Below are 24,444 nucleotides of genomic sequence, written 5' to 3'. Positions count from 1 at the left end.
TCCAGTTGCCCAACTTTATGTTTGATCCTCATCTCGTAAGCTCTTAACTGCTTGTCAAATGTTAAATACGAGTAAAAAGTGTTCATTGAGGGCCATGCAATGGAGTACTTTAATAATCACGCTCTAGGATATTGACTGCTCCTGTTTTGTCGCTTTCTGCCCACATTTTAATCTGAAAGTCACCAACAGAAGTTCATGAGCCATCGGCCAGTGCCTCCAAAGCTTTCTGCGGGTCTCATGTTTGTTGCTGTTCTAATATTTCAGAAATAGGAGTCTCTACTGAGGAATATAAGGGAAATTGTGGCACTCACTTGCCCTAATTTTAAGAATAAAAAATACTGGGACTTTGTGAAGGACAGGGCGGCCACCTCCCTTTCCCATAAAACACGAACGCCGCAGGGTACCTCTCAGAGACAGGCTCCTCTGATTCAGAGAGCACACTCGGGCTGTAAGACAGCCCTGCCTCTCATTACTAATGACTTTGTGTCGTTACAAATGGAAGGTAAAATTCACTCTAAAATGTCTTTGTGGCAATAAGGTTCAGCTTGCCCCATTAGCTTTTTTTTTGAAGGGAAGAAGTTATGCGTATTTTAAGTGAAAATGGACTTTTCAATAGTGAAGACCAAGGAAAGGTCTTCAACGTTTTCCAGCCCAAATTCATAAACATACCATGTGAGGCAGCCATTGGAGCAAGCCAAGGAGTCGCAACGGCAAACTGTTCCAGACGTGCCTGCTCTGGAGACCATTCCGCCTGGAAGAACTTGCATCAGGATGCGTTTCCGTATCTGTATCTCCCGAGGTATTTTTTTTCCCTAAGAATTTCCCTAAGAATTATAAAAACATATATTCTTGACTCAGTCTTGCTCAAGAAAATGGCAAATAATTGTGCTTTGCATGCCAAGATCAGCACATAAAATAAAAGGAAATGTTCAACATGGAAGAAAACAAGAATAAAGAAAAATATCCCCATTCTGATTTTGTACTATCTAATAAATTGATTTATTGGGGAGCTCAGGAAGCACTAAGTGTCTCCTCTTGGGAAGGAGCTGCGGCGATGGGCATGTTTGGGTGGGCAGGGACGTTAGGAGACCACCTGGACCTGGGTGGGAGCAGGCTCAGCCCTGGGGTCCCCCATCCCCGGCCCCGCACAGGGACCATCCTGCAGTCTGGGATCACAGAGTACGGCTCCCAGTTTCAGGGCTTAATTGCTCAAGAAGGACCCATGAGGGCTCTGCTCTCCCCATCTCCGTTTTTTTCCGACCTGGCGCCTGAATTCAGCGCTGGCAAGATGATTATTCCATGTCTCCTCTCACAACAGCTCATTGTACGTCTTTCTCATGCAAAGCTGCTCGGGCTCTGCCGCTGCAATTTTATGGAATGAGTGGGAAGAGGCTCATTGTTAGTGAAAGAAGAAAGCTGAAAAGGCACTGAATACAAAGAAAATCAGAGAAAAATACAGTTGTTTGGTCTCATGGGGAAGAGGCAGAGCGTTGCTGTCAGTCACCCCCACGTACCCCCATCACTACTACCACCGTGAGCTCCGTGGGCCCACGGGGATGCTCTGGGTCCGGGGGACGTGATGCTGTCATCTTGCCCCGCAACCCCCATTTGAATTTGGCCTTTTGTCCCAGAGCCCACACCTGGGATTCCTCAGCGAGCATTCCTGACTGTTGTGTTCTCTCCTTTCCCCATTTCCCGCCAGGGACGTTGCTTTCAGCTGGACACCGCCTCGGCAGGAGTTCAGGGTCTCTCTTTCCTTTTCAAATTTACTCTTCTCTGGCAGAACACCGCTCGGTGCCGGTCAATCAAAGCAGTTTTGCGCAAGGGCTGGCTTATTCCCCCAGACTTGGGCCTGAAACGCCCATAGACGCAGTGCTCCCCTCTACACTGGTAAGTCAAGCAATGCATCCGTGAAGACCCACTAGAAGGCAGTGTTGGAGAAAACTTCACAGAAACTCCTCGCTCTGAAAGCTGCAGGTCAACAAAGCAACGAAGTGGATTTTCTAAGATAGAGACCCCTCTAAAAAGCCTGGACTGTTCGTTTTAAATCATATCTGTAGATTTTGCATGAGTTGGCTGCAGTAAGAGGCATGGCCATCAAACTTCATCCCTGCCAGGGAAATGCAATAGCAATATTTTAACACTGGAAAACACCATTTATTTCCTGTCTGTTAGAGAAACGCCCTTAAAAAGGATCCAAAATTGAGACGTGCCCTGCTCCATGCCCGTGCAGATCAGGCTGCTGCGACACCACAGACGTCCAGTTGAAGTGAGCACCAAAACGACACCGAAATCAGCCCAATTTGCCCAGAAAAACCAAGGACGGAGTTTCCAACCTGTTGCTCAGAAGACGAGAAGCGGCTCCCCTGAATTCCTTGGTAGCGACCCTGGCTCCTGCGGAAAGGCTCGCGAGCCAGATCTCCGCGTTTTCCGAAGCCAGGCAGCCGCAGCAGACACTCGATGAGCTCTGTGAATAGAGTTGTTGATTCACTGGAAAACGCAGGAAAAGCTGGGGGAAAACAAATCAAGGCAATTTAAACTGCTGACACATTTTTGTATCGGTGAATGAAATGTAAAAAGTGTTTGGAAGCATCGCAATAACTCGGTAGCCCACACAGAAGAATGAATTTCTGATTTGACGTTAAGTACCCTCGAAATAAAAATACTGAGTGCATAGAAAGCTTTTTTGAACAAAACCCCCAACTTTTGGGAGCATTTCTGGGAATGGAAGTGTTGGGTGATGGTTTTCAATGGGAATAGTCTGAGGCAAATGAAAATACAATTCATTAAATCTCTCATCTTGAACTAAAATACATAAATATTTTTGAATTAGGAATTTATCCTTGCTCTTGTGCCAGGGAGTGTTATTCAGGGGAAACTGGAGTACGGCAAAATGGAATTGCAGTCCCAAACTGCACTTTTCCCAATAAACCTGTAGGTCTAGAGGTCTGGCCAAACGGATGCGGCAAATTGAACAGAACTCAGAGAATTTACCTCCTATTCAATGTTCAGGAAGCTTTGAAAAAGCTGCATTTATAAGAAATTACCCTGTTTGGGGGTTATTTGGTGTGCCATGAAAAATCAGCAGTGTGGGAGGGATCAAAATTCGGTGTTTGAACTGGAATCAGGAGCCGTCCCAGGGTCTCTCTGAGCAGGAACGACGGACTTATCTGTAATAATTTACCTCCCCTTAAAAAAAAACTTCCATAGGGTGATTAAATTGTTCGGGAATTATTTGCTTTTCTAAATGTCAGGAAAAGATTTTCTACTCTTCACAAAAATTATTTTCAGTGACGTTTTTTCAACTGAAAGACTTTGCCAGTGAAAATCCGTGTGCGCTGCTAGCCCAATTAAAACGGCTTTGTACTTAAAGCCAGTTCCTTTTAACGCGTTTTACTGAAAAGCTCCTCTTTTTATGACTCATTCTGAGCGTGTCGCTACAGAACAGAGCTCAGGGGTCTGGGCAACCTGGTTTTAACTTAACATGTCTGGCTTTCTCTTAATTTTCCCCTTAAATGCTAACTTCCTAAATTTCTGAAGCTCATTTGGGAAATAATTAAAGCAGCCGTCTCACGTGGATTCTTCGAATGGTTAAAGCAGGTCCTTCACCTCGGCTTTGTCATCCCCGGGAATATTCACAAAGCAAACGTGCCCCACGTGAAGGCCCAGCCTTCACTCAGAAGGGAAAGGAAACCTCCCCACCTTGCAAACGCTCATGCCCCCATTACAATATCGTTAATTACTTCACGATCCAGCCATCAGTCTCCATCTCAGGTCAATATTTAATGAAAGGCAACCAAGCATCGGAAAAACCCTGATGAATAAACTCAGAAAGTCTCATAAACCACTGAAGCCATCGCTGGAAAGATCTGCTCCCAGGTGCAAAGTTTCCCATTTTTTTCCCTCCTACTTCTTTAACTTCTTACCGGTCCCTGTAACACAAATCGGGGCAATTTTCCTCTTAATTCCGCGCGCAGGAAAGCGCGTGTCGCCGGCCCAGCCCCACCAGCAAGGAGCCAGCGCTCGGGGACCGTCGCCCCGCGCCGGGCTCCGGAGGAGCTCGTGCTCCACGAAAACCCTGGTGACAACGGCCTGGCTGGAAGCGCTGACGATAACACGGGTTGGGTTTTTCCCCCCCCTGCGCTTTATGGATAATCATTTACGGAGCAGCTCAACCAGTTCTGCGGGGCTGCCGGCGCTGGCTGCAGCGCGGGGACGCGAGCCGGGGCTCTTGTGAGCGAGCGCTCGCTCTACAGAGCCCATTTCATTTCCAGGGTGGGAAACTTCCTCCGGGGTTGCTGGGCAAAGCGGAGAGGGACGGACCAAGAGAAGGCTACATCTCCGTGATGCTCTGTTGACAAAATCATTATTCCCACCTTCGTTAAGTTCGGTTTCACGGTATTAAACCTGCTTTTCCTTGGCGGGCGCTGCGGTGCTCTGGGTGCCGGTCCCGTGGTGCAAGCGTGATCTCCACACCGTTAGGCAAAGCGTGCACGGTCCTCATGCTGCCGTGCAAGGCGTGCACGGTCCCTGCACCATCGTGCAAGAAGTGCAAGACAGCATCAGCCTCTCACGACGCCATTTCTTGCAGAAACCCGGGTGTAAATCCAGGAGAGCTGCCGTAATCTCCTCCCGGAGCAGCTCTGGCTCAGCGGACGGTCGCGCTGAGGCAGGGCAGGCAGGCGCAGCAGGCGCAGAGGCTGAGGGCGGCCGTCAGGAGGGCCGAGAGGCGCGAAGGCCGCTGGTAGGCGAAGGCTTTCTTCACCTCGCCGCCCGTCTGGGCGACGTAGTCCAGGGTGCGCAGGACGTAGCGTTCCACGCTGTCGGCGGCCCCGTGCTGCTCGGCCAGCAGCCCCTCCAGCTGCAGGAAGAGCCCGCGCAGCTCCGCCATCCGCGCTTCCAGGTCGAGGAGCTGCCGCTGGCGCGCACGGGCCAAGGCCAGGTGCTGCTTGGCCTTGGGCTCCTCCAGGTCCCGGCCCACGATGCGGGGAGCCTCGGGGCTCTCGGCCAGCCCGTCCAGGTCCTCGGTTCCCAGGTCAACGCCGGCCAGCTCTGCCTGCCTCTCGATCTGCTCCTTCAGCCGCTGCCGGTAGCGGCTCTCCCGGGCGTAGTGGAGGGTGAGTACGGCACGGTATCGCCGCAGCAGCAGCCATAGCTGGGTCTGGCGGACGCGGGGGCCCGCTCGCGCCATATCCCGCTCCGGTGCTGCCGGCAGAGCGCCCAGCCGGGGCTGCAGGGCCACGGCCTCGCGGGCGAAGGCGGCTCTGGCCGCGCCGAGACCCTGCTTCTCCCGGGCGATGCTCTCCTGCGAGGTGCAGCACAGCACCGTCTGCTGCGTCCTCTCGATGCTCTCGGACAGCTGCTCCAGCCGCTCCAGCGCCCGCCAGAGCTCGGCCGCTTCCCGCAGCGCCCGGCCCACGGGGCTGCCGTCATCCCCACCAAACGTCGGGTTGTCGAAACACAAGGCATCCTCGTGCGGGTCGCCTTCGGCCGCGGCCCGTTGCCGCAGCTCCGCCAGCCGGTCCCTCATGCTCCGTGCCGGCCGCCAGCACCATCCGTGGGACGGGCGGCACATCGGCCCCGGGATGGGAGGCGCGAGGCCGGAGCTCCCTGCGTCAGCGCGAGCTGTTAAAACCTTCCCTCCCTGACACCTGAGCAAATATTGAGGGAGGGCAGCCTGCCTTGCGTCAGCTGCCGGGCTCGACCCCACCGCCCTGCGCCAGGGAGAGGAAAGGGGTTTCGGCAAGAGGCAGAGCGGGAAGGCGGCGGCCTGGGGCGGGACGGCTGCCAGCGCTGCCAGCGCCTGCGTCACGGGACAGGCTCTCCTGGCTCGACATCCCGTCCGCTGGGTTGTAAAACAAAGGGGCTTTTATTCACCGAGAAACAAAGAAACCCAAAAATCCGGGCTCCTGGGTGGCAGAGGAGGGAGATACTCGCCTGGTGTGCTCCTCAACCTCCCCTTCCGCCACAGGGACCCGCGGTGGCACCTCCGTCCTGCACCCCAAAACCAGCATCCTATTGCAGTGCCTATTTTGAAATTAAAAGATGGGATGGAGGCAAAGTTCGGCCTCCCTGCTCCTGCGAAGGTCGGCAAGGCCGCAAGGGCCGACGGGGAGCAGCGCGCGAGCAGCTGGTGGGCGGCTGGAGGAGGGTCCCTGGGGCTCTTCCGGGCTGGAAACGAGCATTGGGATGACACAGCTGGCCTGCACTTCTACAAAATGCATTTCCAAAGCGCTATCGAAGGATTATTGAGTTGTTCCCTACCACACTGGTATTCCGTATCACACATTTTGTAACGTGTATTATCACATATGACCTCAGCGCACGATGATACGAAGCGTATGACACGACACCTACGGTACAGTACCTGCAGCAGCGACAGCGAGGGGGGGTTGCCGAAGGTCACGCAGCGCCGAAGATGGGATTTCTTCTCGTGTATGCCATTTGACGGACGAACGTAGCAGGGGGGCGTCAGCATCCGCGCAACACAAGTTTGATTGTGTTCTCTGTCATCAACATGGCCAAGGGGAAAAAAAAAAAACTGTTCCTGGGGCCTGGAGGACGAGCACTGCGTTAAACAGAAGATATTCATTCACAGCTGAAAGGAATTCCCATTTGGCCCGTTTGAATCAGCGCAACAAAGTGAAATGTCAAATACGGAGATGAAAGAGGGGAAAAGCCAAAATACCGCATTGCGAGAGCGACACGGGGCGGGACGGGCTCGAGGAGGAGGAAGGGCACGGGACAGGCCGAGCGCGGGGAGGCTGTCTGTCACCGAACACCTGCCATGAGCTGCTTTTGGGTACTGAACCCTCTGCGCCTGACGGGCCGCGAGGGCTGCACGGCCTCCGCGCAGCGTGTGCGTGGGAAACGCGGCGGCGTGGCAGCCCCCAGCCCCTCCCTGCTCGCAGCTGGGCCAGCGCGGGGTCAGCCGCGTCGAGCTCCGCAATTCGACTTTGCTGGCCGAGGCAGCTTTAAGCCAAGCCTGACGCCGTCCAACAAGGGCAAGAACAGTGATGGAAAAGGAGAATTCCCTTGTTTTGCATTAAATGCCCCCTAAAACCAGGCACGGCCTCCTCCTCTGCCCGAACTGACCCCATATCCCGCGCTGGCAGGAGGGACCTCACCCAGAACCCTTCTCCTCCTCCTCCTCCTCGGGGAGGCTCGGCTCAGACTTTGCGCACCGCACACGTAGTTTCCCGAGGAAGCATTACCTGTTCCTCTCCTTTTGCCCAGGAAAATGGAATTTTGGAGCCAGGTCGGAGGATGGTTTGGGTGACAGACCCCCAGCGAGCCCCCGCGCCTGCCTTTGGCTGGGGTGAGGGTCTCCGTCCCGTCCTGCTCAAGATCTGCACAGTTTATAAAAGTCTCCTTTTTTATAAGTATAAAATGACCCAGTAGAATCAAAAAGTTCTTTTTTTACATTTAATTTTTTTTCTTTTAAATGTCTAAACTATTCAGTAAGCAATGCAAAACCAAAGTAAGAGTTTATCTTTTTTTTTTTTTTTTTTTATTAAGACAATCCCACAGCTGGAAAATGAAACGTTCTAGATTACATAAGTGACTTCAAAAAAACTCTAGAAAAAAATCTTTACAAATTTACATTTGTACAATACAAAAACTAACAGCTCATTGCATATAAATATTACATTTGGTCTGCCAACGCGTGGCATCAAAATCCCTGAAGTATTCATTTAAAGGGACCTGAGATAGCGGATGTGAAGATATGGGCATAAATATCACCAGGAAAAAAAAATAATAATAATCAATAGAGAAAGTAGACATAATTCTAATAGCTTTGTGCATTTTTGGAGTATTTTTAAATCATCCAGAACACGAACTGTAGAGCCTACACCACTGAATTCATCGCTCCAACATCAACCGGGATTTCTGAACGAAGTCTGCTGTATGAGGCGTGGCGGAACGAACAGCCTGCGCTAGTATTTCTACGGAAAAATAATCAGACTTGGATTTCTGCATACACCCGAGCAGGCAGCGCTCTCCGAGGAGGCGTTTTTCGGCAGAGAAAGGGAGGATTGTGGTTTTATCTGGGGACGGCCCGCGGGAACGCCGACCTCTCCCGCGAACCTGGCTCGGCGGCCCCCGGCGCCGCTCCCCTCGCCGTCCTGGCTGCTTCTCACAGCGCCAGAGATCGGGCAGCTGCGCCGCGCTCGCCCACTGAAACAACCCAAAAACTACAAAACTGCTCTCCGTCGCCCACCGGTTTAGATATTTCCCAAACATTTACACCTTTCCCAACGCGGCTGCAGTTAACGAGCAGGATTAACTCAGCGCGAAGCTGCTCAGCTCAACTTTAAATTCTCACCAACTCTTACCAGGTACCCACATCCACGCACAGAAACTTATTTCAGCACCATTTTTAGAGTACTAGAGTTAAGGCTGTGACAGCAATTCCACGGGAAATGTTAATTTTTCAGGGATTCTTTGCACAGTTGTGTGAGTTTGCTGTGGGCTGAACGTGACGTCTTAAAAACGTACAAGCTTCCAACAGGTCTTGGCATCCCTAATGCCAAAAAAGACAATTTTTAGACTAAATTTTGCAGGCTGTTATTTACTGTACATAAAGGAGTTGGGTTTTTCTCTTTTTCAACGTGTAAACCTCTTGATACGCTAATATTGGAACACCATCTATAGCACACGCGCAGTCATTTTCTATAACACAAACTGTAAGAACACGATGACGACGGCTCCCTACGACACTACGTACAGATTTATCCTCGGGTCGTTAACTGCTCCTTCAGTCTATCAGGTAAATAATTAGCGTGTTAGAAAACGTCGCAGGATGGTTTTTTAAAAAAAGTAATAATAATAAATCAAGAAATGTAAACGCACGAACACATTTTTCAAACATGGAGCTCATGACACAGACCAACTCTCCAAGCCAGGGCAGACCAGCCAACCTTCAACCTACGGCTACTCCGTCTTCCCCGACACTCCCCGCTCGGGTTGAAGATGCAATATTAGTCAAGCGCTTAGCAAAAACTAGTGATTTAAACTCATTTTCTCCTCTTAATGCTGTGTGATTTCGAACGGGTGCCAGAAACAGCCCGGCGCAGGCTCTTCGAACGCTTGCCAAGGTTCATCTTGCTTTCTGCGCTCAAGAGAGCCTCCAGCCGCGATCAGAGGCAACACGCCGTAGTTGGCATTCCCACAGGATTTTAAATTATTTGAAAACTCTCCTTACTCCGCACCCGGTGTCAGTTCTTTTCAGTGCTTTAGGAACTACACAGCCTTCCTGCTTTGCGCAGGAGAAGCAGCCAAGGCCTACATCTAAGAAAACATTCAGGGAAAAATTAAAACAGGCGACAGGACGCAAAATTTTAAGCAGCCAAAAATCCTCCACAAATTACTTCTTCCAGATTATATTTAGCTTGTTCATCTGCAGGGTGGGAGTGACTGGGATAAGGGAGGTGGCCTCTGGCGAAAGGAGTGGAGCGACAGAACTGCCCAGACCCAGCTCACTTCAAGCACCGACACCAAAGTTTCCCGGGTTGATTAAAACAAAACAGGAGCAGCCCCGACGCCGCGCCTCCCGCAGCCGCCACCGTCGCAGCACGGGACGGCACATGGGCCCGGTGTGACCCTGCAGCGTCGCCACACCGGGAGGCGGCGACGAGCGGGCCCTCAAACTTTCCATCTTCGCTAAATCCGCCTCCAGCAATGTGGGAATGCTGCTAGCAAAGTAAGGCAGGTAGAAAAAAAATATGGGAAGTCTTGGGGAAAAAGAGGAGTAGAAATAATGAATTCTTACAGTCTAGCCGAAATGGAGTTCATCAAGATGTCCTAAGTTTCCAGAAGAGCAGCATAAATACTTCCAGGGGCAAGAAAGGGAAGCTAAACAGAGGAGTGGAGCATGGCAAAGAGAAAAACAAAGGGCGGTAAGAGAAAATAAGAAGCAGGCGAAATTTGGGCAGAACTGAGACAACAGCACGTCGCTACCGCAAAGTTTCGCCATTCATGCCCTGGTCCGGGGGAAACGGGAGTGCTACGGAGAGCGGCCGTGCAGCCAGAAGGAATCGGAGAGCAAAGACGTGCACAAGAGGTGCAGCCCCGGCCCCGCAGAGGACGGGGCGCGTGGGGCTGCCGCCGTGCTGCCGGTAAGGCCCTCGCTTTCCCGGGTGTCTCCAACCGCCCTCCGGTCCCCCGGAAAGGCGGGAGAGGGGCCACGCGAGACGGCGGGCCTAGAGAAAACCCCGACGCGCCGACGCCCGCGAATCCATCCGACGGCCGAGAGGAACCCCGGCTCAGCCTGCAGGAACCTGGTACAAAATCCAACCTTCAGAGCCTTTCCTTAGGCAGGGCTGGGAGGTTTTGGTTAAAAGCGCAAGGAGAGAGACAACGCTCCCGACTCTGCAGCACGCGCCGGGCAGCACGGCCTGCGAGGAGCTCGGCAGCTTCACCAGACGCACCCAGGTTTTGGATTGGGGAGGGAGACGAAGCGAGGTTTCAATCGTTTTTCTGCTGCACCCGTCGGGTCGATACTAAGCTTTCTGCTACCAGAAGTGGCTCCTAACAGGGTCTGGGGTTTGAGAGAAAGTGCCCAAGTTACCAGGAAATGATCATTATTCCACAGAACGAGGCTATGCGAAGTCAATTGCCTAACTCAGAGAAAGAATCCCAATACAAAACCAAGAAAAATAACATCTCTAAACCCAAGTTATTTCTTTCATGCTTATAAAAAGGTTCTCATGCACAAAAAAAGCTTTTTTTTTTTCTTTTTTTTCTTTTTTACACTAAGCGACAGCTCTGTTGTTCCAGCACACCCTGCTGCCTAGCTCTCGGTCAGGTAACGCCTCTGATTAATACTTACGCCGCAGCAAAGGGAGGCTTCACCGCTCTCTTCACAGCACTTCGTTACACAGAAAACATACATGTAAGGACATATTTAATATTATTCTAATTGCCGTTAAAATACACAAACTTATAAAATGATTTCTCTGGAATCCACGTGTTTTGCCTCTCCCCAGCCCCTACACAAAATAAATAAGTAAGTGGGTCTGCAGCCCGTCAGAAAGATAGGAAAAGCATTTTTTTGTTGTTGTTTTGCATTTCAAGATTTTCAGGCTTTGGAACAGAAACCATAGGGTTGACACGAGCTCAACGGGACTCATCCGAACGGGGTGCGATGCTGACTACGGACTGACGCACACATGCTGCTCCTGGATACCGTGTGGAGCAGGACCAAAGAAAGAACATATTTCTTATAAATATATATGTGTGTATATATATACATAGATATGAGCGGGATGACAGGACAGCTGTTTATATTTTCAAGCCCAATACAGAACTAGGAGAGCCTCTGCGCTTTTTTCCCCCCCCCCCCATTGAAACGCAACTGAATCAAGTCCAGCAATGGATTACAGCCGATTCAAAACATGCCTTAAAAAATTCCAGCGCGCGATTTCTGTACCATAAACTCGTAGTAATGCTCTGAGCGATTTAGGATATACTCTCCTCCATCACAAAACTAAACCTCTGCGTTTTTTCAAGTCATTTTGCATCTAACTAGGATTTTTGGAAAGCGAGATAAAATAGCGAGTGCTTAATATAGAAAGTCAAAAATTAAATTCCTTCTGCATCTGAGAATATACATGGGTCGCTCTTTGCTGCCTGAGGTTTTCCAGAATTATTGACCAAGCTGTGCACAGAAGAACTTAAGGATATTGGATGAAAGTTAAAAAAAAAATTAAATAAAATTTGAATAACTCCACCAAAACTTTCTAGTCTCTTTTTTTTTCGGTTGTTCTCTCTGTGTATCTAAGTCACTCTCTTAACCAAGCTACAACTGGCAGATCGTTTCAGACAACGGGAGAAAACTGGAGTCCCACCAACATTCCAGCCAGACCCTAGGAAGGAAGAGGCTGCTCCTCTCCAGCTCAGCCCACGCCAACGCCCGCATCTGTTCACCCAGGAGCACGACCCCACGCGTCGTCACGTACTGTACCATCGCTACCAAAAGGATTTCCGCGTGCAAGTTCGCATTTTTCAGGATAACGCGAGTAGAGCGCAACACGAGTTCTCTCCCGCTCGCGGGACAAGTCCGTCTGGAGGAGGTGAGCGGCAGCGTACCCGTACTGCCAGACCAGGGGCCAGAGCTCCCTCCAGCTCCCTCGCCGCCTTCACGGGGCGAATTCCAAACCGACGCAGCTCGGCACCGAGCGAGGGGCGGCAGAAACGTGCGGGAGACAGTCGGCCTATCTGCACAACCAAACGGCCATCTGCTGAAAACGTTCTGCCTCTGAAAACCCCGATAATTACTGAGATTGGTTTTCATCATGTCAACATAACGAAGACACAGTTACTCTACAACTTGGCGAGCGATCCCATCCCTCTACGCTCCCTCTTGCGTCTTCTTCAACACGTCCTGACCAACAGCATCTATTTTCTTTTCAGTTTCCAGTAGTTGTAAATAGAGGTAGCTGAGCTACTGTTAAAAATCGCGTTATGCTTTGAAGAGGAGGAACCTTTCAAATGCTGAAGTTACCCCTTAGCTGCACAATCTCCGTTAACACTATAAAAATATGAGAGGACAAAAAGAAAATAGATGCAAGTAACTTTTGCATTTGGCACCTTTTGTCTAGATATTCATACTTCTCAAGTATTCTCTGTTTAATAAAGTTAATGCACACATAGCACACACCACATCAAAGGTTTGCTACATATTTACAAGGCACCAACCCTTTGTCACTTTTTTACACGAAGAAAGAACCGCTAGAAAGCGCGTCAGGACCCCCGTGACTGTAGTACAGACACACTTCAGTTCAGCACAATTCATCAACGTTTGGCCTGGGAAGATTAAAATAATCCAGATCCTTCTTACACTATAGAAACTGTAAACATTTTATAGCTGCCTTTAGGATTGGTGTATTGTGCAAAAGTTATAATTATTACTGTGTATAAGGATTCATGGCAGAAACCACATAAAAACTCCGTAAGAAGGTGCTATTTCTATAATACAACAACAAAACACGGGAGAGAAGTCATCAGCGTGACCCAGAACGTCATGTTCTTATCGAGAAGCCGGAAGCCTCTTTAATGTGATGAGCTTGTAGTGTGTGGGGAAGAATTTCGGTAATTTAAGGCCTAATGAGTAAGGCTTGTTTTGACCAATGAAGTGTGGCGATCTGAAGTTTTAAAAGAAACGCAAACTGACAGAATGGAAAAGCACCACTGTGAAACGTGAGTGGAGTCCCCGCACAACTTGCTTGGTAGATTTTCTGGTAAAATCCCTGCAGTAGAAGGCCATTGAAGTTCTTTTAAAATTGTTCCAAAGTTTTTTCATCTGTCAATAGTTCCATCCCATGAGATGGCTGACCCTGGCTTTTTCTGTCATTTTCCGCACCCTGCCTGACCTGGAAGTACCAAGGTTCAAAGGATCCTCGGTGTGCCCAAAATTGTCATTATCAGAATCATCGTTGTACAAGACAGTTCTCCTGCCCTCGTTCCTCGTTTTGATTCGAGGCGGTCTACTGAATCGCCCTCCAAACACGTTTTCACCAAACTGTCCTCCAAACAGATTTTCAAATTCATCATCTGTAATTCGGGCACGTTTGGCTCTGGTGGCCCCCCGCGAGGCTCCTCTCCCTCCTCGGCCTCTTCTTCCTCCCCTGCCGCCACCTCTTCCTCTGCCGCAGCCTCTTCCGCCTCTACCACCTCTTCCCCCTCTACTCCACCTCCCCCACCTCCCCCATCTCCCTCTCCTCCCTGTCCCTCTGCCCTGCCAATTCCTTCTCCCACCGGTGATTTTTCTTTTGATTTTTCTTTTGGGTTTTTTGGATTGCACAACTTTGCTGTAGTCGTGATCTCCATCAATGTAATCCTGATCCGTTCTAGATGTCGATTCAGAGTCCGAATCGGAGCCACTTCTGCTTTCAGAACTCGAACTGGATCCCGACTCCCCACTTTCTGATGAAGATAAACCAGATTTTTCCTTTAATTCTCTCTTCTTCTTTTCCTCTTCCTCTGCTTCCTCCAGATGCTCGTCTTCTTCTGATGCGCTTACTAACTTCCTCTTGACTCCTGTCCGAGGCTCTCTGCCATCACCGTTTGTAAGTGGTCCATCAGGAGGGTGATCTAAGCAAACACAAAATAACCCTGTCGGTTATCATCATCACGCTCGAGTCAAACAGGACACAAACAGTGGGACCGGCTCCATCTGCCTCTGAGGTGTGCTCTGGGGATGACTCAGCTCGGAGCTACTCACCGCAGATGATCTTTCTGTGCTGTGGAGACAACGGGTGCTCTAAGGGGAAAATTTATCAAAGTAAACACAGTTCATCTTGGCTGGAAGCAAGGACTGCAAACTTCTTGACTAAGAGCTCAGCAAAGATCCAGTCAATAAAAGGAGCCCAGAGTGAGTAGCTTAGACACAAACATCTCACATTTAGTCAGATGAATCCTACCTAGGGTGTCAAGGCAGAAAAAACGCCCAAAGCTGTTTCAAACCTGCATACGTTAAAACAACACTCTGCAAGCAGTATTTATTCCCCATCAAATGCACGTTCTCAGAAGGCTTAGTCCAGGGAACACCTATGGCAAGCGGAATTTTGAGACAGTAAATAACCCAGGTAAGCTCCCTAGGATTGCTTGAAGGCCTTAACTTAGAAACACAGTAAAGAATATTGCTGGCTTGGGACCCAAAATACTGCATGTTTTCAAATCTGACACTGAATATTAAATATCTTCTTTAACACGGGATACAACAAGCTCACCTGCAACACAGGTGAGCTCAACGGCCACCGCACAGTAGTATGCACTTGAGAAAGGCTTCAGGCTTTCAGCCAATGCTCGTTAGATGCCTGTCTCAGTGGAAAGTCTGATTAACACGTCCCAGAGACAAAATAGCACAGATTTCAAACAGTGTTTCCCTTCTAATCACAACCACTTAGTCCTGATTATGATTAAAATATTTACATTTTTAAAAAACTTTTTTTCATCTTTGGTTTTAACTTCATTAATAAAAGGACAAGGTGTTGGGGCGGGGGCTCTTTTGGTTTGCTTTGCTTTTTGTAACTCCTGAAGGAACTGTAATTCTCAGGAAGTCTAAGAGCAATCAAGCTTTTTCATCTGGAGAAATTTTGAAGGACTTCACTGAAGTGCATGTGGCGTCACGTGCATGCCATGCTTCAGCCAAGAGACCAAAGAACTGCGCGAAGTGAGGTAAACTCAATTCTTCGGTGTGCTTTGGGAGCACAGTGTAATGCTAGACTCGGGCAAGGATATCATAAGCAACAGACAGAGGCAACATTTTCATTTCTAGAGAAACCAGTCATTCAAAGAACAGAAAACTTCTTGTTTCTCACCTTGTTTCACTGGTGTAGATCTACTCCTGACTGGTCTACTTTTCCCTGGATCAATGGTATTTCCACTTCGGTTCTGTGCATTGGAGCCTGAGGAAGATGGTTGTCCTTCCATCTCTTCACCAGTGGCTGAACCCGGAGGTTCTTCTGCTATATCTGAAACTTTAGACAGGACACCACTAATGCGATGCAGTAATTTTTATTTCCTCTATTTACAGGGTTGTAACGCAAGGCAATTTGGGGAGGTTTTGTACACCTGAGTTAACAGCCCAAGTCAGGAGGTTAATCTTGCCAAGCTGCCTCTGCAGTCATGAACAGACAGACTCCTCTGGAGTGTAACCCAAAGAAAGCTTAAACTATCCATAACTGCTGTACGAGAGCAGCCTGGACTCAGAAAGTCCAGGCTCTTGTCACTAGATTAATTCTCAGCAAGGACAGACCCAGGTTCCCTGTCCTCTGACCCCTACCCACAGGTGGGGGGCCAAGTTCAGCTAACACAATCTACAGACAACGTATTTACATGACCTTGCTGCTCGCTCTTTCACAGGTGGTTTTGCATGTGTCCCATGAATATAAGCTTTGGCTGAAGCACACAAGTTTCTGCAAGAGAATGGATGTATTACAGAATATTTCTCCTCACCATGAGATGAAACTGAAGAACTAGTCCTAGTCAAAGGCAGTGAGGTATTCTGGTTGGGTTTAGGTTGAATCTTCATTTGCTTCTGTTTCCCTTTTGGGCTGAAGACACAAAATATCCCAAAGAGATAAAACTGTTAGTACCAAAAGACTCAAACACAAAACCAATCTCCCCTGCAAAGTGGCTTGGTTTTTTGCAGCAAATGCATAACACAAATGATCTCCTCCCAGTGCTTCACAGGTGTAGTAATACTGAAAAGAGGGCCAATCGTGTTCTGTTTGATAAAGGCATATGAGTTTGCAAGAACAAGATTTTATCTCACCTTTTAAAACAAATACTCTGTTTACTCAGACAATGTATCATACAGAAGTCAGGAAAGTGTTATGCAACACTTTTGTCAACAGTTACTAAACAAAGGCAAAAAGAAACCTGCTCTTCCATTTTCTCCTGAGGCAGTATTTCTAATTATATAGTCTTTCACTTGGAGAATTATGCAAAAACTACAAATTGAGCACAGAATTTGAGCACGTGATTTTATCATCCAAAGGAGCTGACTGCACATCCACGAAGGGATGTCGCCTACCACTGCCATCCCAAACGACACCGACAGCAAGGCTCACTATCGTTACCTAGACGCTCTGCTAGTCGATGGTGAACTGCTGCTGCTTCTTAGCCGCTTTCGGTACCGTGGCCTTTTCCTCTTCTGGCATTGCATTGCTGACTTGTACTCAGAGATGATATTCTTCATATGATTTTCAAATAAGGCAGATAGTCGAAGTGTCATGCTGTAAATCTGGAGTGAGAAAGCATAGTCATACTTATTAGAAGTGGAATAGTTTTACTGAACTAGAAGATCAGTTAAAAAAAAAAAAAAAAAAATCACAAAGATGCCCAGACTTTGTAGCACATAAGAAAAATTCATGGTGACATTCAACTACTAGGTTCTTTACAGATCATTTCTTTCCTTGGTACGACGGCATTCTTGCAACAGAAAGTGTTTTTGTAAAAGGATTTCATTACTTACAGTACAAAATACTTACAGAGTTAAAGGAAAATGGATATCTAGATTACTGAAATATAGCCTCCTTTTTTAATCTGCATAAAGCACGGAAGCACGCTGTAAGAGAACTTGAAGTACCAAGCGAAAAACAATTGAACTTTGCTGTCCCTTCACCTTTGCTTTTTGCTTTAATTCCCTGGTGACAAATCCTTACACCACCCCTCAGAGCTGCACACAGAAGCCAACTGAAATGTCGTCATTCCTAATTTCTGTAAGCCAGATGTCAAAATCCTTAAACTGTTTTCCTGTTCTCTTTCTAAGCCTTGCCTCTGTGCAGCCCCATCCGCAAATTCACTCGTGGCGATTTCTCCTTATTTCAGACTTCTCTTCAAGATTTTACCTTGGATGTCTCTGAGTTATGACAAACTAATAGTCCAAATTCAGCATAAATAAAACAAAGTTCTTGATTCCTTCCTCATACCCATAGTCTCCTCCTGCCTCCAGTCTTCTGAAAATTGTAGAAATGCCAGCAAGATGATGTTGTCATCATCTCACACGCAGACCTCTTCCCATCTCCTGCAGTCTGAATACAAAGTCACTCTGATACAGGTTTTCTTTACATTCCTATAACTTAATTTTTGCCCAGACCTTTACACTTTAGCAATGTCTCTTTAGCTCTGGTACAAAGTACCCTGCCCTTCTTGCCTCCACTCAGGACGCTGTTGCAAAGACGGTAGAACGGGCTAGAAAACCCCAGGATGCTGGCACACGTTTGGCTTTAGACAAATCCACAGCACGCCCTCACCTCACTGAGGCACTTCAGAGTGTTCAAGCAGATGGACACTGACGGGCCACTCCATTACAGTAGTTTGGGAGCTGACTCTCAAACTCCGCAGTTATTAATACACAGGGAAGCTCCCAGGGAGCGAGCAGCAGTAAATAACTCGCCAAAAGTTACGGCTCTTTAGTTTCAGAGCTCACCCGCAGCCCACCTTTCAGCCCTCGTTTAACACCAAGAGCTCGATCGACCTTCAGCAACCCCAACTTTGCGCTTTCTCTCACGGTCGCTAACACTCGGCCACATGAAAATTCTACAGAAATATTAAGTTCTGTGAATTATTGTGTTTTAAGTAATAGAATCTCAGTCTAGTCCCAGATCGCATGCATTTCTTAATAGCTTGTAAGTGCTCCTGTTTCTGCAGGGAAATGTTAGGCAGCTTTGGAACCAGCATTCCTATCTACGCTAAATGATGTGCTTCAGAGATGTGATTTTGTCACAACTTATTTAATATGCATCTTTTCCTTATTATTACAGCTCATCACAACAGCAATTCTCGTTAGTGTCTGGCAATACAGGCAAAATTCTTTCTACTTTTAGATTATGAAGATATCAACCATCTGAATTCTATTTTGCATTAACAGTTGTAAGTAAAAACCGTATCTGCCTCCTCCTGCCAACTTGTGATTTTTTTGAGCATAAACAATACGAGATCAAAACATTTGAAAATTTTAAAACCGTTTGATCATTTAGCAGCTCAGGAAAAGCTGCCGAGCAATATACCGCACAGGAACATGGATCAGATATAGTGACTTTTAGATTATCAGTCATATGCTTAGTCATTTTACCTAGCTGATATAAAATTATCTATATTCTAACATTTCCATCTCCCCTTTCCCTTTGCCATATCCTGTTCAGGGCTCCAATCCAATACATTTTTCCAGTACAACTCCTGCATGGGGAAAAAAGCAAGATTAGCACCTGAGAAACACAGGCAAGACTGTCTGGAAGTCTTGCCAAGTATACTAAGGAAGCTAGACAAAAATTAAGTATCATAATGCTCTCAGTAGAGATGTTGCGTAATATTTGCATTAACAGTAGATTTAAAAAATATCCTACTACAAATATATATAGTCATCCAGCTGATAGCCTTGCTTCCAGGTATAGATTATTGAAAAAATAAAAGCAACTGGTGATCGGTTTTCTACTGCTAATATTCAAAGAAATAGTTGCCACAGTAACCACACAACTTCTCAGAAGCTTTAAGTTCAGAAATTTCAGATGAAAATGAAATTCAGAAGGGACCCACATGAGCAGAACGAAGCAAATTTAGAACTGCAGGTCCCAGAACTGACATTATTTTAATTTCCTAACGCAGTGCTTTGCTCCCCAGACACAGGCCTTATTTCATGCACTGTATTAATGCAGGGGCGGGGTCTTTGTGAAGAAAGGATTAGAATTTATTACTTACTCGAGACTTTTTATTAGGAGTGTAAGCTTTAGAGTTGCAGAATATTAAACGAATATCTTTGTAGAATTCCAAGGGACTAGTGTAGTTTCCTGCTTCCAAAGTTTCTTTCACAGTGCTGAAGTCCATAGGAGTGTCTACGATATCTCGATAATCCTGTAAGAATATACAAGAAAACAATAAAGGTTGACAAATCCTACAGCCATCAAAACACCTACGTGTTCATCCACAACAGTGGCTATCAAGTAATTATTTCTTCCTGAGAGTTTCTGCAGATAATGCTCTGAAAACATCGGTGCACAGAACACGGTGCGTTCCAGCTCGGAACGGCAGAGGTTAGCAACACGCCCAGCGCGGATCTGCTGCCAAAGGATGAACAGCAGCTTTTTAAATGTTGAGTAGGGAAGCTGTACTTACAGGATAGGAGAAGAGATCAACTGGCTGTCTAAAAGGCTCCGAGTCCTCTCTCTCATAAATCAGGTTTAACAACTGCTTGCATTGCTCTTTCCAAGCATCAGGACTTGCTTTCACGGGCTGTCTTTTTATTCGTCGTCTCACCTGCAGGGAAACGGATGTATTTTGACATTTTTCAGAATATTCAGATTTTTCACTTTAAGCTCCCATTAATTTACTGGTGTTATGATTCAGAGCAGATTTCCACAATCAAAAGCAGAATTGCCATAAGATCAAAGCATAGCTGATGGCACAAAAACATGCAGTATGCAAATTGCACAAATATGCCTTTTCTGGCAAGATATAAACACTGAAACCCATGAGAGGTATGCAATAGTTCAGATCCAGGTTTGCTGGTTTTGTCAGCTTTCATCCAATTTTGATTGAAAACTGAATCTTTCAAATCAAATTTTAAAAAAGATTCTTCAGCACACACATGCAACTAAATTCACGCAGTCCTATAGACTCGGCTACGACAAATTTCACCGGTTCCAGAGCCAAACAGTGTTTCAGTACCTGGTCCATCCCCTCTCACAAGCCAGACCAAGCAGAAGGGTTTACTCACTCGTCTTTTGCCAGACGAAGTTCCTGGAGCGTCTGAATCGACATCTACTTCTGCCACCTAAAGGCAAAGGTAACGATTACACACATGCTTGGGTGCACCCTCCGCCACGGAAAAGGGGTTTAAAACCCAACACCGCACACAATTTTAAACTACCCGAGTGCAATGAATGGTTCAACCAAACAGAGACTCGCTTCAAACTAGATCTTACATAACTCAAAAAAAAAACCAAATTAGGCAGATAAGCTGCCTCATTCATCTCTTTCCCAAGTTTTCTTCCATAGGAATTACATATCAACGTGAGAAATACGACCGGCTTACTTTCAGTCCTGAAGGCTCAGCTAAGTCCCAGTCTTGCAGACCTGTAGTCCCCTGCCTAAACGTTCACGCCCTGAGCAGCGGCACTGAGTTTATTCAGGTTTCACGTAAAGCCTTACTTACATCAAGTGTATGTAAAATTACTTCCAGAATCTGGATTTAGAAATTAGAGCAAAAACTCCTTGGTACACAGCTTTCTACCATTAATTAAACATAACTCATCTTGAAAGGAGAAGTAGCTGCCTGCAAGTTCCTACCAAGACACGTTCTGTGAAAGGCTGGAGAGAAAGGAAGGCGCTGCAGTAGGGATTTTGGACACTTCTGATCACTGCTTGACATGGAACAGATGAGATTCACAGCTGGTATGAGAAGGTTGAGTATCTTCAGTTTTATCAAAGTAATTAAATTATTACGTTGTAGTACAGATTTTAACTTTCAATACAAATCCAAGACAACAGCACCAGCCAGAAGCATATAGATGTTCAAGCAGCGCCAGGTTTAACTTAAAAATTTCAAAACTGCAACAATGGAGCGTGTCTGAGGGAAGGGAGGAGGGAAGAAACCTCCGAACTAAACCTTACACTAGCTCAGGTATCAGAAAGCAACACTGAAAAAGTAAAACAAAACCCAGTGACTTAGGTTATAAGAGGTCACCTCTTTGCAACAGAAACCACAGCACATTTCAAAATGTTTACAAACCGCATTTAAGGGGAGATGATGTATGGAGAGATAAAAAGTTAAAAGAAGTGATTGTCTAACCTGGGTTCTACCTGTTCTTTCACTCCACGGTACAACTGACGGGAAACGACACAGAATTGCGTAAGGAAACCAGCTCTGCTGCCTCCCTGACAACAGGAGAGCTGCTGCCCTTCTGCTTCGGCAGACTGAATAACAGCCCCCGTTCGCATTTCCTTTACTTACTAATGCTTCCTCACACAACAAAACGTCACATTCTGAGAGAAGATTAAAGACAGGCACTTCCAAGAATCATTTTTACTTACTTAAAGGAGCTCATTGCCCCAGGGGAGCAACTGAAATGACCTAAACAGGCACATCTCAAAAACTCAGTGCAACTACCCATAAAATAAACACTCAACAAAAATCTTCCAGCTGCTGAATTTAAAAAGGCGAGAAGTGGCGATCAGACTTAACGGTCTTACCTCCTCTTCTTCGTCAGTACTGCTTAGGTCTTCTGCTTTTACCTTGTTATATATTTCTAATATATCAGTACAACTCTGATCCCTGCAGGACAACAACAAAAGCCAAAAATACATCATCAAATATCTCAGAAACTCAAGATGTCAGGGCTGTAAAGTAAAAAGCATGCCTACCCAATGAAGCGAAGTAAGACATCTGTTACAATTTTGGCTGCTTTGACTATGGGACTGTCTGGCTCGTTGAAAGTCCTGGCATTATGTTCAATGTATCGTACCTCCCACATCAGGGCAGAGATTCTCCTAGAAAAGGAAAGGGATGGAGAGGATTATTTGCCTTCTGAGTTCAGTAGGATTCCTCAGTAAAATTAAAAAAAAAAAACCAAACCAACGGAATTGTACAATTCAGATCCAGGAGAAACAGTCTGCCAGAGACGAAGGTAAGCGGTTTCTGTCCACAGTACTGCTTGACTGCCCCGATCTGCCAGGCTGCAACAGCTTTGTGGAAGAAAGATGTCCCTCTTCAAACCAGCAACGAATGGAATGAAAGGAGGAAACAAATCTACTGAAGGAGATTGCTGACTGTTCCCTCTTAGAGAAAGCCTTAGAGATAAGGTGGTCCTCAGAGGGGGAAAAAGAGCAGATTATTTATTCCCAAGGTAACGAGAAGAACTGAGATTTCCAGTTTGCAGCACTATTTAGCCCGCTTCTGGCAACTGCACTACAAGCAAAGCACCTGGTTCAAAGAGTCCAGAGAGTAAGGCTCAGCGTGTTAACAAAAGGCACTGCAGACCCAGATATACCAGCTTTTGCCTTAAATGTGGCCAAAAGACATTATTACACAGCAAAATTCACTCTGCTGACAGCCAAATAGAATCTGATCTTATGCTGTTGGCTCATCGAAGAAATAAATCGTTGAAGTGATATTACACAGTATTCAGCTAAACATACTGTCCTCGATGAGGCTACAGCAAATGTAGATTACAAACAAATAAAAATCCAACTGACCTATAAAACCTGTTTTCGAGTCTCCTCCTGATGGTGGTGAGGTCAGTTGGATAAGCAACAACAGTGCAATACATGGGATAGGCACTAAGGTCCACCGGAACAGCAAAGGGATTCGAAATGTCTGGAAGACAAAAGACCAAAATAATTTAGATGCCTCAGAAGATACCAGAAGGGAAGTTATAAGACAACCAGACTCCTTATAATGGGTTTTCTTTCTAAGAATGCAGCAGAAGAAAGGATTCTTCCTCTCGTACCATCTGTTAACTACTCTCAAAAAAACATTTTTTACGTATTGCATCTGCGATTTGCATGCCAGCAGCCAACTGTATTGCCAAAAAGCAACATGGCATATGCACTTACAACAGGAATACTGCAACAAGCAACATAACCTAAGAATACAGACATGTCCTGTGCACAAATGTGAGATAGAATTTAAACCGCTGCATGCTATTAAACAGCTACAAACTAGTTACAAGGTATTTGTTGGTGAGAATGTTTGGTAAGGACCTGTTGGTTGTCTTTCGAGGGGTTTAATTCAGTGTTTTGCTCACTCATTAACTGAGAATCCCCGTGAACTTGAAAGGAAGCAGGTCAAGCCCCAGGGAAAAGGGAGTGTAACTGAAAAGGACACCATAGGGAATTTAAAAGGCTCTTTTCAATGAACTAGTTGAGCATATTTCAAATACTCCACATCAGCTCCCAACACCCCATCCTATCTACTCTTCAGCCATGTGGCACCACACTGACATTCTTAATCTCTCCAACCATACCAAGGGAAAGAAGTTGCTCAATCCCCCGGATTACTCGTTCACATTCTTCATCTCTGGAATGGGCTCCCCATTCTCCTTCCTGGGGTTTGTAGAGAAGAGCCGTCAGCTCATCTGGAGTCACAGGAACTCCAGCACCAACCTCCTCCGGATACGCAGCTAAATAGGGAGAATTCAACAACAGTAAGTACTAGCAGTGGCAAAAAAAAAAAAAAACTATTTACTTTTTATACAGACATGAATTCAACAAACACTTACTTCCTTCTGGAATTGGTTCCATGTCCCATGGACTCATCCTCTCTCTTTCATTATTGTCCCAGCTATTAAAAAAAAATACATTACAATGCATAAGTTAGAGCTGAGCATAACAACACATCTTTTCTCTACTAGCCTTCAAAGAAAAAGGTCATGCCTGCTAGAAACAAGTCGTCTCACTAGCTACATTCCAACTCCTTATTTTTCTCTTGTATCCCCTATATGCTGTTTACACTAAAAGCATTGCTTTATGAATAAGTTCACAACTAAATAAATAAAAACAAAGTGGCTGATTATGTATTTAAATGGAAAAAAAAGGATCCTAGTTCTCAAAGCACACATTTAAGTTGCATGTAAACGTTCAGGAGACGCAGAGCGTGTGAACACGTGCGATACGTCACAGCTGTGTAAATCCTTACTGGACACAGTAGCACTGGAAGGAACTGTCGGGATATTCTGCCTGGAAAGGCTGCTGACTCTCCACAGTTCCAAACCACCAAGCGTCATCTATTATACTGCGAAATCGATCCCCTGTAAGGAAAGAGATTGCATTCAGCAAAAGGGCAACACAAATAATGGTTAAATACTTCTTTTTAGAGAAGCAACTTCATCTTTCATAAATGCACTACTTAAATTCTTACACTTTGCTCTACAGGAATCAAGCCCTTCCCCTAAAGGGAGGACTTTCACATCTCTGGTTAATTAGTCACAGCCGCCTTCACAC

At 46.6% G+C, this 24,444-nt stretch overlaps 2 protein-coding genes across 4 annotated transcripts in view; both read right to left on the bottom strand.

Annotated features, from left to right (window-relative positions):
* Window positions 1-4,222: 4,222 nt before the first annotated feature.
* On the bottom strand, window positions 4,223-5,575 carry LOC147599419 (syntaxin-1B-like). Its single transcript, XM_086756643.1, has one exon. It carries the CDS (start codon window positions 5,573-5,575, stop codon window positions 4,649-4,651), a length of 927 nt encoding a protein of 308 aa, XP_086612769.1. The 3' UTR covers window positions 4,223-4,648.
* Window positions 5,576-11,337: 5,762 nt separating this feature from the next.
* BRWD3 (bromodomain and WD repeat domain containing 3) overlaps window positions 11,338-24,444 on the bottom strand; it is a 55,073-nt gene continuing 41,966 nt past the window's right edge. For all 3 annotated transcript variants that reach the window (XM_086756184.1, XM_086756185.1, XM_086756186.1), the window contains 13 exons: window positions 24,140-24,251; window positions 23,724-23,785; window positions 23,469-23,624; window positions 22,699-22,819; window positions 21,868-21,993; window positions 21,697-21,778; window positions 20,222-20,278; window positions 19,621-19,761; window positions 19,207-19,359; window positions 16,587-16,750; window positions 15,961-16,058; window positions 15,324-15,482; window positions 11,338-14,094 (listed from right to left, as the gene is read on the bottom strand). In XM_086756184.1, the coding sequence (XP_086612310.1) occupies window positions 13,307-14,094; window positions 15,324-15,482; window positions 15,961-16,058; window positions 16,587-16,750; window positions 19,207-19,359; window positions 19,621-19,761; window positions 20,222-20,278; window positions 21,697-21,778; window positions 21,868-21,993; window positions 22,699-22,819; window positions 23,469-23,624; window positions 23,724-23,785; window positions 24,140-24,251 (2,219 nt within the window). In that variant the 3' untranslated portion in view covers window positions 11,338-13,306. The remainder of the gene's footprint in view (window positions 14,095-15,323; window positions 15,483-15,960; window positions 16,059-16,586; window positions 16,751-19,206; window positions 19,360-19,620; window positions 19,762-20,221; window positions 20,279-21,696; window positions 21,779-21,867; window positions 21,994-22,698; window positions 22,820-23,468; window positions 23,625-23,723; window positions 23,786-24,139; window positions 24,252-24,444) is intronic.

This window comes from Chlamydotis macqueenii, chromosome 11 (genome assembly GCF_036417535.1).
Source record: "Chlamydotis macqueenii isolate bChlMac1 chromosome 11, bChlMac1.mat, whole genome shotgun sequence".
NCBI classification, from domain to species: domain Eukaryota; kingdom Metazoa; phylum Chordata; class Aves; order Otidiformes; family Otididae; genus Chlamydotis; species Chlamydotis macqueenii.
Note: the sequence above shows the minus strand (reverse complement) of the source record. Positions and strands in the feature narration are given on the sequence as shown.

Excerpts from the sequence above, each read along its gene's own strand:
- LOC147599419 (XM_086756643.1), bottom strand. The coding sequence starts at position 5,575 with ATGTGCCGCCCGTCCCACGGATGGTGCTGGCGGCCGGCACGGAGCATG.